Raw genomic sequence first — 12341 nt, 5'->3', positions numbered from 1 at the left:
TGGAATTCCTGTTTTTGGACAAAAAGACCTTTTTAAAACTTCTACATCTTTTAATATCACAAAATATTCTGGAAGATGGCAGTTTTGAAACTTAGGTGTTAATGAATACTCTTGTCCTAAAGGTAACACCAGCAGAATTCTCTTCATTATTTATGTACATCATTTTTGGGGCATTTGATTTTTAGTTTGTTTCACTTTTGATAGTTTGATTTTACATCTGTTTTCCAATAATCTTTCAATTGTTTGTTTCTTATCTCTTTCTTGTTTTTCCTCAGCTTGCTCTCTCAGCATTTAAATTTTAATAGAGGTTTTCCACTTGATGTTGGACTTCCAGATCCATTTTTAGCATCTTGTTCTGAACCTTTTTTCCTTTTGTGCTTTTTATGCTTATGTTTTTTGTTCTTTTTATGTGGATGCATGCCTCCATTCCCCACAACAACTTCTTCATCTTTCTCCTGTTCTATTTTAATCTTCTGCTTTTCATCCACTGCATTTTCATCTGTTTGTTCTTCCACGTTCATTTCTTCCTCATAGCTATTTGGGATTATGAGTTTGCTTTCTGATATCAGGACTCTATTGTAGGGTCGATATGTTGGATCGTTTGTGTCTTCCGGTATGTCTTTTTTGACATTGGAGTCACTTAGAGATGATTCATAATAGAAATTTAGAGGTGGTCTAGGTCTTTTTCCTTCAATTGAAGAGTAGTTTTCCTCTATAGGTTCATTTAGGTCATAATCTGTCTCAATTTCGTTATCAGGATTTGCACTTCTTTATCCTCTATGTCCTGATCTGTAGAAGTTGAATCGATGAACTGTCTCTCTATATCAACTAGGGCAGCATTTCTCAACCTGGGGAGTCGCAGTGATATTAAAGGGGGGGTTGCAAAACAATAATGAAATCATTTTATGAGAAAAAATCATTTATTATAAACTTATAAACATTTTACTTACAACTAGCTGACCCGGCCACGTGTTGTTGTGGCTCAAAATGTATCTATTATAAATGTATAACACTTCCCCCGTGGGGGGAATTTCAAAAAATCCCTTCTTAGTGTACATTCTCCTGACGTACCCTATTAAAACGCAATCAAAACCGCATCTAAAATAGTATAATAGAAGCCAAGTTCTTCACGGTAAGCCTTAATCCTGTCCATCTCCCCCAGTGGGGGGAATTTCGACATGTATATTATATAAAAACACGTGCATATTCGAATATAATGCTGTATCAAAATTTCAAAGGAATCGGTAGGAACAAACAAACGTTATATTTTATTTATATAGATAGATAGAAAATGATCTGCTTTAGACCATTCTCACAGAAAAGCATAACGCCTCGCAGAAAAGCAAACTTAGGTCGTCGGAAGTTAGCGCCATCTGTTAGACATAAAAGCCTTAATCCATATATAAAAATATTTTTGAAAGGGGGGAAATGGTGGTCTTCACATATGCCAGAAACCTTTGCGGGAGTGTATTAAACAACTTCCCGAAGTTTCATGGCAATCGGATAAATGGTGTGGTAATGCATGAAGGACAAACACACACACAGACATACATATGTTCGTTTTTATATATATAGATAAGTACACACGTAAAGAAAAGAAATGAATGTAATGGTTACATTTGTTTTTCATTTAAAATTTTCCCCATACGTGGATCTATGTTAGAAACACACAAAAGTAAATTGTTTTTGAGTGATAAAAGACAATTCCTGTATTTAGTTTTTAGCACAACCATAGATGAAAAACCCTTTTCACAGAGATAAGACGTGACGAAAGGGATTAATATTTTCAATGCTTATACCATTTTTATATGGGTTGCTCCCAAAAATTGTTCTTTTGGAAATGTCTATCAAATATGTCTCTTTAAAAAAAAAATTAAAGGAATACATGTAATGGTCTGCTTCTATAGTTATACCTAATCATTTATTGTACTTGTGTAAACTGTTTAAGTTTAATAAAGTCTGTCTTGCAAAACTGAAGGTGGCTAAATGTTTGAACATTATAAAAGGAAGTACAGCTTACCATGCCAGCATGTCAAGCTTGTCGCTGAAGGTGTTATCTGTGCACTGGGTAGGTCTAGAGTTAAGATTTTTATGTAAAAGCATTCAAAATGTGCAGTTCTTGGAAACGGGTGTGGGTTTTCCTTTAGAGATGACAAATACCAATATGACACGATGCTGTTAGGAAAAACCAGTTACCTTGTGCATGATTTTTCTAAAGCCTTTTCCAAAGACATTTGTGCACAGATTTAATATGAGAAACAGAAATATTTAGCACACTTGGAATCAATAATTATCATGGAAACAGCTACAGTATATTACTGGTCATGTATTTTGATAATTAGAGTAGGTCTGTATTTATACGCAATAAAAGTGTACAAAGCAAAAAGTAAGAATAGTGTGTTCTTGTTTCAAGGTAATTGAGGGTAGGAATAGCATAGAAAAATTGAAATAGCATATTAAACAATAATAAAAAATGGATTTTTACATGCAAAGATATGTAAAATTCTGTCCAGGAGATCAAAACAACTGGAAAAACAACCATTCAATAGGCCAGCATATTCGATAACCTGGCACCAAGTCAGTCCTGATAAATTTCACTGTATTTTTTGAAAAAAGTTCAATAACTAATTTACAAGCAATTTATCATAGATATCAAATTTAAATGAATTTTAGTGAGTTGATACAGTAAACTTTTAATTATACATTTTACTCCATAACATTAAAATTATTTTAATGACAGGCATACTTCTATTGTATATCAATATTTTTACCATATTTCTTGTAAAACTTTAAAAATCAATTTAAATTTATTTAAATTTTTAAAATTATTTTTAGGAAGAAAATTGCCATATAGATCTAGTAAAATATAATATTTTCTCACAAATATTTCCATGTATCTATTGAAAATTATTAAGACATTTTTCATTTTAAACTTACTATTGTCATTCTCCCAATTTTCTTCTTCTGGAAGTTTGAAACCAAAATAAGTTGGAACAGCAGTCCTTCCTTTAAATGTGCTATCTTTTGAAAAATCTAAAATAATACAGTAAACAAAACTTTTGCAAATCAAAAGAGAAATTAAAATTTTACTTTTTTAAAACAAATTCTACATTATGACAATTCACACAATTAAATCAAATGTTACTTTTTTGAAATTATATATTACAATTATATTAAATAACAGAATAAGATATATATAAAATTTTAAATTACAATAAACAATGAAATATATAAACTAAAACTGAGTAAAATTCAATTGTACAAGTTTACTGAAGTAAAAGTTACATTTAAACTGAACATTTTGCAAGTCTTTTAAACAATTACTATTTATCTTCATGAGGAAAATTTTACAATAGAAAAAATAGCACAATTTAATACACGAATTGAAATCAAAACTTTTTCAAATATTCCAAATTTTAAAAACATTTTTCTTCTTTCATATATTATGTTCTAAAATGTTAAGTTAGCAACAAAAACATTTAATTTATTATACTTACCAATAACTTTTTTATCAACAGCCTCTTTATCTGGACAAGTTGCTAAATGATGTTGAAATTTTGATTCAGAAACATAATGCCTAGCATTATATGGGCAAACTTGTTTATTCACATGTTGAAAATTCTGGAAAATAGTTTTTTAAATGCATTAGAAAGTTATATACAAGATGATATAGTGCTTTTCCATTTTATTTCCATTTTTCACATTACATCGCATTCTGATGTTGTGCTGCAAGTCGTCACATGCTTTATGAAACAATGAAAGTTAATTGTACTATAAATTCAAATGAGGAATTTAAAGTATGCAAAAATTAAAATTTAAGTAAGAATTATTTGTTTCTAAAATTTTAAAAATACATTTTATTTTTATATTTGATATTAACATTAATTATTTTTAAGAAAAAATTTATTTTACAAATAATCCACTGTTACCTGTTGGTATGCAAATTAGTTCATTGGTTTAGTATTTCAGGTTAGAAATACTGAAAAGAATAATGTACAGTCAAACCTGTTTTTATGCGGTGGATAGGGACTGCATAAAAAAAAAATCGCAGGAAACTTCACGAGTGGCTATAAAAAATAGTTTTCGCAACACAATTAAAAAAATATTTTTTTTATGCGGTCAATAGGAACCACATAAAAAAAGTCTCACATAGAAAATAACTCAAAACCGTATGAAATAGAATTTATTGACAACAGATGTTAGCACTTGACTGCATCGTCTCATCTATTGTCTGTTTTACATATTTTTGTCCAGGTGGTGTTTTGTTGACTTGAAAAATAAATTATTTCATTTTTCGCATATTCTTGCAATAATATTACTATAATAAGTTCATTTATGCTATAATAAGTTCATTTATGCTATAATAAGTTTATTTAGCTATAATAAGTCAACGTGAGACATGACAAATTGCACGAGACTAGTTGCCAACTATACAGCACAAAAAAAAAACCGCACAAATAAAAAATTGCATAAAAAAAGACCGTATAAAAACAGGTTTGACTGTATTTGTTCACTTATTTTATATTCACTTTACTTTCTATAAAAATTATTATAGACTTGTTTTGTTCTTCTGAAACCGTGTTGTTAAATTCTGTTAATTCACAAACACAAGGTGCGTTATTTTTCAACACTAGGCGATATTCCTTTGTGGATGCATAGCATTACGCCTGTCCGACGAACATGTACGGTTTCTGTGTTAGATAAAGCCCTATGGTATGTTATGCAAATTATTGATTTAATATACTTTTATGTTAAGCTATTATAAGAAAATTTGAATTTATGTATGAATTTTGATATTTCGTTGACTATAGAGGAGCAATGCCCGAAACGTGGTACTATGCATGTAACCTGTATCAACTAAATAAAATGGAATATCACCTAATGTTGAAAAAATAACACACCTTGTGTTTGTGAATTAATTATTATAGACATTTAAAATGCATATCATTACTGTAAAATCTTAATAAAGTCATTACATCAAATCATGCATTGGTTCTGTCCTCCATTTTAGAAGAACAAATAAAGAAGAAATCACTAACAGTTCAGTTCTCCCCAATTGGAATTTTAAAAAACTTGTTCACTACATTCAATTTGTATAAGAATGAAAATTTTGTTTGTAGTCAGTGGGAATATAGTACATTATATCCCAATATTTTTTCAATCAAAGTAATAATATGTAATTATGCTAAGTGTGTTGAAAGCAAGTTGCAGTCATGACAAATCAATTTTTAGGTGCATTTTTTTGTGCAGACTAATACATAGATGCACAGACCAAAGATTGGTTTTGTCAGTTTTTTTTAGATTTGAGGTTTATATGCTTAAGGATTTATTGTTGTTTAAGTTTTGTCTGTAATTTTTAAATGTAAATTGTTATTCTAAGTGAAAGAAAGTAAATAAAAGTCCTTTAAACTGTCATTCAAGTAGAAGTAAATGTTGTAATGTAACAAAATTAACAAAAAGTACTTAATTATAAGATTTTAAAATGATCAGTTTGATTAATTTTGATATCAATTTTTTCAATACAATTTTAATGTAACAAAATTAACAAAAAAAGTATTTAATTGTATTTTATAAAATTTCTTTTGGTTATTTTCAAATAAAATTTGATATTGAATTTTTGAATAGCATGATTTCTTAAATCTGATGTTTTCACATCAGGTGCTGTGTGATGTAGTGCATCATCAATACAAAACATACCAGTGGAGATAAAATGAAAAAGTACCAATGATATTTATATAACTGAAAATTACAATTCTGTAAATAAAACTTTTAAAAAATTAATTAATGTTTTGTTATGAATTTACATTAAGTTAGTTTTTAATATCTCTATTTCAATTTATGTAAGTTTCAAAATGATCACCTCTCGACACTTAATAACATGAGCCTGAAATCGACTTCTTTTCACTCGATGAGCTGGATTGTAAGGACAAGGTTCTAAATTATCTTCATTTACTATAAATGTTGCCATCTGAAAACTTAAAAAATAAACTGATGTAAAATACAGCTGTCAAATATAAAACAGGCACAAACCGAATCTATTTAAAATATAAATACAACTATTCTAACAGAAAGAAACACTCTTGGCTTTATTTTCAAGCTGTATATTTTAATGTTAAGTATTTTAGAGAGAATAATCTATCATCAGAACCATCAAAATTAGTATTATATAATAATATTCAGAAAATAGTTAAGATTTTCCAAAATTATATGATTTTACTTTATGAATCAAATTCTTTATTATATTCTACAATTTCTTTTCAAATTGTAAATTATATGTGCATTTTTCCTGATATTTTTACTCTCCCTCTCCTCTTTGGACATCCAATGAAACTCAATCACCCTCAAAACCTTTACCATTTTATGAATAATAAAATGCAAAAACTGTATAAAATTTAATGAAATAAAACAGACGTCCATTGAAGTTCAACCCCCTTATCCTACTTGTCATAACCCCCTCCCTCTCTTCCAGTGTGGACATCATTTATGGACAATCCCTTACTGGTACTTATTTTTGAAATTAATTTTAATTAATTTGAAAAAATAATATTTTAATTAAATTATGTTCTAATTAATTTTGAAATTATTTTGTATTTTATGGACATTAAATACATATTTTTTAGCATTTCACAATATTTTTTATCATGACAAATATTTTTACATATTATAAATACAGTTGAACTGGGTTGTAACAATCACAGTTATAAAAATGGTGTTCTCTTTGATATACATATTCCAACACACTTTATATTTTTCACATCTGATGATAGAACGAAAATAATACTGAATAAAAATTTAATTTGTTTTCCAGAACTAAGCACTTTTTCTTATCTTTTTGCATGATTGTAGCAAGTTCAATGGTTAGTGCAAGCAAATCTTCAATTTGTTTTCAATTAAGACATTTTTAATTCACAGATATAACAGCAAATTTTTGTCCTGTATAGAATGGAAAAACCAGTATTGCTTGAGTAAACTGTCTACTATATTTTAAAAATTACTGCATATTAAGTGTTTTGCGACCTTTTTTTTTTTTACATTTACCTTTCAGTTTTCAATCTTCTTTCGAGCTAAACATGTCTAACAAAAGAAATGCCTCTCAACTTATGAAAAAAGTCAAAATTATGTGATAATTAGTGTGTGGATTAAAAAATGTGGAAATATGCAAAAAATTATGCTAGTTGTCTTCAATGGTAAGAACACTTGAAGAATAAAGATATTTATTTAAATGTACTAAAGAATAACATTCTCTATACTAAACAATTTAGAAAATGTAGTCTATTGTTACAGGTAACAACAAAACATTAATACAATAATTTCAAATTAAAAAAAGTGCCAATTTCAAATTTAGAGGTAGATATTAATAGCATAAGTAGGAAGGTTGGCAAAGGAGTTTGAATGCCAAGACTTTTTTGCAACAATAGATCATTTCAAAAACAAATCATATATAGCAAAATATTGTATTAAAAAGTCAAATGGTATTTTCAGAAAAAAAGGGAATGCTGTAATATTTCAAATGGCTACAAACAAGCTAGAAGTTTCTTTTTTATATTTTAAGATTTTATTGCATTGAGTCAAACAAATAAGCTTAACAATAGCATAAGTTACATGTAGTCATAAATGGTTACTTGCAATAACCGTTGTTAGTAATATAAGGTAAATCACTAAAAATGGATGTAGCAAGTAAGAGTTATAACAAACAAATGCATTTGGTCTCTTCATGGTTGTTAAAACAAGAGTTTGACCGTAATTTAAAACTATTATGAGTACTTGTGAAGTAGGTGCAAACATTTCTACAAAGAAATTATTTTTAGTAAAGAAGAAGCAGACACAAAGACCACGCAAATAACCCATAATCAATAATCAATTGGAAATATGGAGAGAGACACAAAGAATATAAAATAGTTTTATTCGGTGCTGGCTTGCACTTGACACAATACTGATTTTTGCCACTCCTGCTTCCAAAATGACTTCCAATAGAAAGCACTTCTAGCACTGGCACTCTTACATGAACTATTTATAAACTTTAAAGTAAATTTACTGGACTTTGTTGTATTTGCTTATTATTTTTGTTTATTTTTTTTTTTCCTATTGAACATTTTTGACTGCTCACTTTACCCCTTGAGACAGTTGTCTTGTCATCTACCCACCAAGCAAAAAGTCGTGTCCAGTGGCTGTGCTTGCTTTAAACTTCAATTGCAGACAAAACACTTTCTGACTTATGCAGAGCTCCGCTTACATTCGGCTTAATTAATTAATTGATTTATTTATTTGTAAAGGGGTTTTGTGGTAAAATGCCAGAATTTCCTTTTCCTTGTAGTGTGATGTGTGAAACTGTGAAACTGACCAAGGGTCTGTCTGATTTTTTCTGTGATGGTCCCTCATGAATTGTTTCATTAAACAGAGCAGAATCCTCCATTAGGCCGAGATGCAATAAATAATGAAGCAATAGTATAATTCTAGTCTAGGTAGTAAGAAATACCCTTTATCCTCCAAAATACTATTCTAATAATAATTTAATAAACAAAAATTTAAATTTGTGATGTATTTTTGACCTTTTTGTCTTTTGCGCCATCACCAACTGTCATCTTGTTTCATATCTCCCCTTGCTCAACTCTCCCTCGTACATATCATCTCCCCGAAACCCCTCGTAACCCCCTTGTGCCACCCCAGAGGTTAAGCCTCCCCCGCTAGACCCAATCAAATTTTACAGAATTAAAAATTAATTATCTATTCCCCAATTAGCATACAGTAACAATATATATATATCAATCAAACCAAGATCCAGAGTAGATTCCAATAGTATCCTTGAAGACGTAATGCAATTAATACTTCCGGCACAATCACAAAAATTCCACCCCACCAAGCAAACGCAAGTTTTATTAGATATTTTGGCATTTTGCCACAAAACACCTTTACAAATAAATAAATTAATTAATTAATTGAGCTGAGTGTAAGTGGAGCTCTGCATAAGTCAGAAAGTGTTTTGTCTGCAATTGAAGTTTAAAGCAAGCACAGCCACTAGACACGACTTTTTGCAAACATGTACAACTCAGCAGGGCCAACGTGACAGAGTCAAAATTTTGAAATTTGATCTACTGGCCAAGATATTCCAGACCAAAGTTCACCAAGTAACGTCTACGGACCAACTGCAATCTGGTCGCATGCTACACATTAATAAAGTTTCCATTTGCTGTCAAATTACAGCAATAGGAATTTTATTTTAGATCCAGATCAGTTTTAAACCCTCTTTTTTTCACACAGTTTTAATTTTATACATCACAGAGCTCAGTTTCGTTTTCCTAAAAAATACCTATGGTAAACCTGCATCTTATGTCAATAAACACCGACTGCAAAAAATGTATGTTGTCAGTTTTACCTAACAATTTATACGAGCAAAACTATGCATATATTTTTAACAATTTAAAAAATTAAAAATAATTCAGTTTGAACTGAATACTGTTTGAATGTTTATTGTTTAGTTTTGAAACAAATTGAACATTTCATCTGTTTTCAATTTTTTCTTTTACTCCAAAATGGATGAATATTTGTGAATTTTCAATAATTATTCAACAAAAATACTATAAGTATATAGATCTGCCTTATTTATGCCAGAGATATATAAATGTTATGTACATTTATATATCTCTTTAAGTCAGAAAGCCACATACTCAAAATTCAGTGTTTGAGGCAGCTAGCAATAAAAACTAAAAATCCACCAAAATTATTATTATAATGTTTGATTTCATCAGAAAAATTCACGTATGTGCAATATAAAATAATGACTCTATATATGTACATAATTATAGTACATATATTATATATATATATATAGTTCTGTACAATTGACAATGTTCTTTTTTGCAGTCAATGTTGACCGATGTAAACTTCATGATTTACCGATATGTGAATTATTTACATTAAGTGAAAAAAAATAACTTGAGAGCCTAGAGTAATTGTAGGGGCTTTGTCGAATTTGAAATGCGCGGAGTAGGTTCGGGTATGCAGTGAAAAATGCATTTTTTAAAAGTATTTTTAAATTTGCGAGTAGTACACCAATTATAAATACACTAATATTGAAATGTAACTGAAGAGAGTTTAAATTCATAATTTTAATATTGTCAGCGCGTAATATCGGAGAATAACATACTACTTATTGGCTCTATCGGTGATAAACGAAATGTCACGTGACCAGTATGACAGATTGAGAACACTGTTGCCAAGTCTCAAATGCTTACGCCCCCTACACCTGGTGGAAAAACTCCCTAAAAAACCTTTAAAAAATCTTTTATTATTCTTTTACGAATTAAAACACTTTTAATACATTAAAAGAATACCATTCATTACGAAAATTACATATCTTAAAAAACATTAATGACATCATTCAATTCTTCTAATTCATTTGTAAATTGAGAATTAATGTGGTCATACATTTTTTAATTAAATTTTTTACCATTATTGGTAATGGTTAAAAATTGGCACAAGTTAATTCATTTCTTAAAAAGTAATACCTGATTGCAAAAATAGCTTGTGCCATATTTAAATACAATCTGTTTCTTAATACATGCAAAATGTGTGATACCAGAACCCCTTCGGCCGCCAATTTAAAGTCTTTTAATCTTTAAAATTGGCGTTTCCACTTCCCGGGATGAGGACCCGGGGTTGGATTTGTGGGAAGCGAGTGTTCGGGTTGTTTCATTGTGTCGAATTACACAGAACGTGGCGCTTGACGCGTAAGTGCGTGAGTGCGAGAATTCGAGTAAAGGTTAAACGGTGTATATCTTCGTGTACAGTGATGTTGTGTCCGTGTGTGTGTGTGTGTGTGTGTGTGTGTGTGTGTGATCGAAGAACGTCTTCGGCATGTCTATAAACGAAAACAGTAAATTACGATACGAGAATAAGATGTGTTAAAAAAATGAGACGAAAGAGTTCTTACAATCGGCGATTTCGGAAAATATTCACACGTCCACTTGGTCATCTTCGTGGTAAAGTTGGGGAGGGAGAAGAATCTCCCTTCCAAATGTTCCTACAAAACACAAAGACAGTGAGAAAAGGAGAAGTTGATTCATTTATTACCTAAGGTCAAAATTATTACCTTTATTAGACAGTCTTTCTTCCCGAACAGTGTTATGAGAAGAGCGAAGGACCTGACCTAGCCTAGCCTAACCTAACCTATCCTAACCGGAAGCTCAATCCTCATAAAAGCTGTTTGGGAAGAAAGGTCGGCCGAATGTCGCGTCTGGTGAAGAAACGTGTCACGTCCGGGTGGTCACAATCGGGAGTCAAATACGTTGTCGTCGACCGAGTGTCATGTTCGGGAGACAAGTCCGTGGGTCACGTCCGGGAAAAGGTGTCGAGTCCGGGTGAAAAGTGTCTAATCCGGTAAAGATTAAATAGAAAAAAAAAATTAATTAAATTTAAGGTTTTAGTTTAAATGTTAGTACGACAAGAGGAAAAAAAAGAGAAGGACAAGAGGAAAAAAATTAAAAAACCTCTTGCCTTCTTAGCCTACGTTAGTAAATTGAAACTAAAACCTTAAATTTAAATGATACTTCAGAAATAGCAAAGGAAAAAGTCGTTCACATCTCTTGCGAAGTGACGCTTTTTCCTTTGCATCCTTGCCCACACCGAACGAGAGGATCCCACTCGTTGGAAAAGGGAGGAATGATCGAAACATTCCTCCCCTCTCAGTGCGGCAAAGATGATGTCGTCAACATGGAGACATTTCACTTTTCGGAACAAGTCCGAACAGCGAAATGCCTCCTTTCCGTTCAACGCGGAACAGAGAATGCTGTCGACACCTTCTATTCCTGAAGTCGTTCCCGTGAAGAAAGAACCCCTTCCGCAATTGATGGAAGAGAGTTCCTCTCCCCGCTCAAAGGGGGAAAAGGCTCTCTCTTCATCCATTGCGGAAGGAGGACGCCCTTCACACTTCTTCATCTTCTTGGGCCGCAGCCACCGCCAAAACCGCCAGTCCTTCATTCTGCAAAGAGAGAAAATATAATATATATATATATATATATATATTAATGGGATTCGGATATACTTAACGCAGAAAAAGTTCACGACGAATCGGAATTCGGATAGCTCGCGTTAGATCCTACCAGAAATTGCTAGAACGTTCCAACTGTATTTGCAGTAGAGACGACCGACCCGGTAATTTGTCTCTTACGTGTAATTTGTATTTGTACGACAGAAAATTAAAGACACGCCGCACGTAGCCATGCGGAAAAGGCACTCGAGCCCAAGTCGTAACAAGTTTGTTCTAGAGCAATTTACCCTAACGTGTACTGTACGTCACATAAACGCAACGACGGCATTTAAAAGAGTTTCGTGCAAAAAAATTG

The 12341-nt window shown here is 31.1% G+C and overlaps 1 protein-coding gene across 1 annotated transcript in view; it reads right to left on the bottom strand.

The window, feature by feature from the left end:
• Positions 1-10175, bottom strand: part of LOC136971623 (uncharacterized) — a 34353-nt gene extending 24178 nt beyond the window's left edge. The window contains exons 1-4 of the mRNA XM_067266100.1: positions 10145-10175; positions 5861-5975; positions 3498-3621; positions 2938-3033 (exon numbers count right to left, since the gene is read on the bottom strand). Of these exons, the coding sequence (XP_067122201.1) occupies positions 2938-3033; positions 3498-3621; positions 5861-5968 (328 nt within the window). The 5' untranslated portion in view covers positions 5969-5975; positions 10145-10175. The remainder of the gene's footprint in view (positions 1-2937; positions 3034-3497; positions 3622-5860; positions 5976-10144) is intronic.
• Positions 10176-12341: the final 2166 nt, after the last annotated feature.

This window comes from Centruroides vittatus, unplaced genomic scaffold, assembly GCF_030686945.1.
Source record: "Centruroides vittatus isolate TY-2023 unplaced genomic scaffold, ASM3068694v2 contig_2646, whole genome shotgun sequence".
NCBI classification, from domain to species: Eukaryota; Metazoa; Arthropoda; class Arachnida; order Scorpiones; family Buthidae; genus Centruroides; species Centruroides vittatus.
The sequence above is the reverse complement of the archived record's forward strand: the minus strand, read 5'-3'. Positions and strand labels throughout refer to the sequence as shown.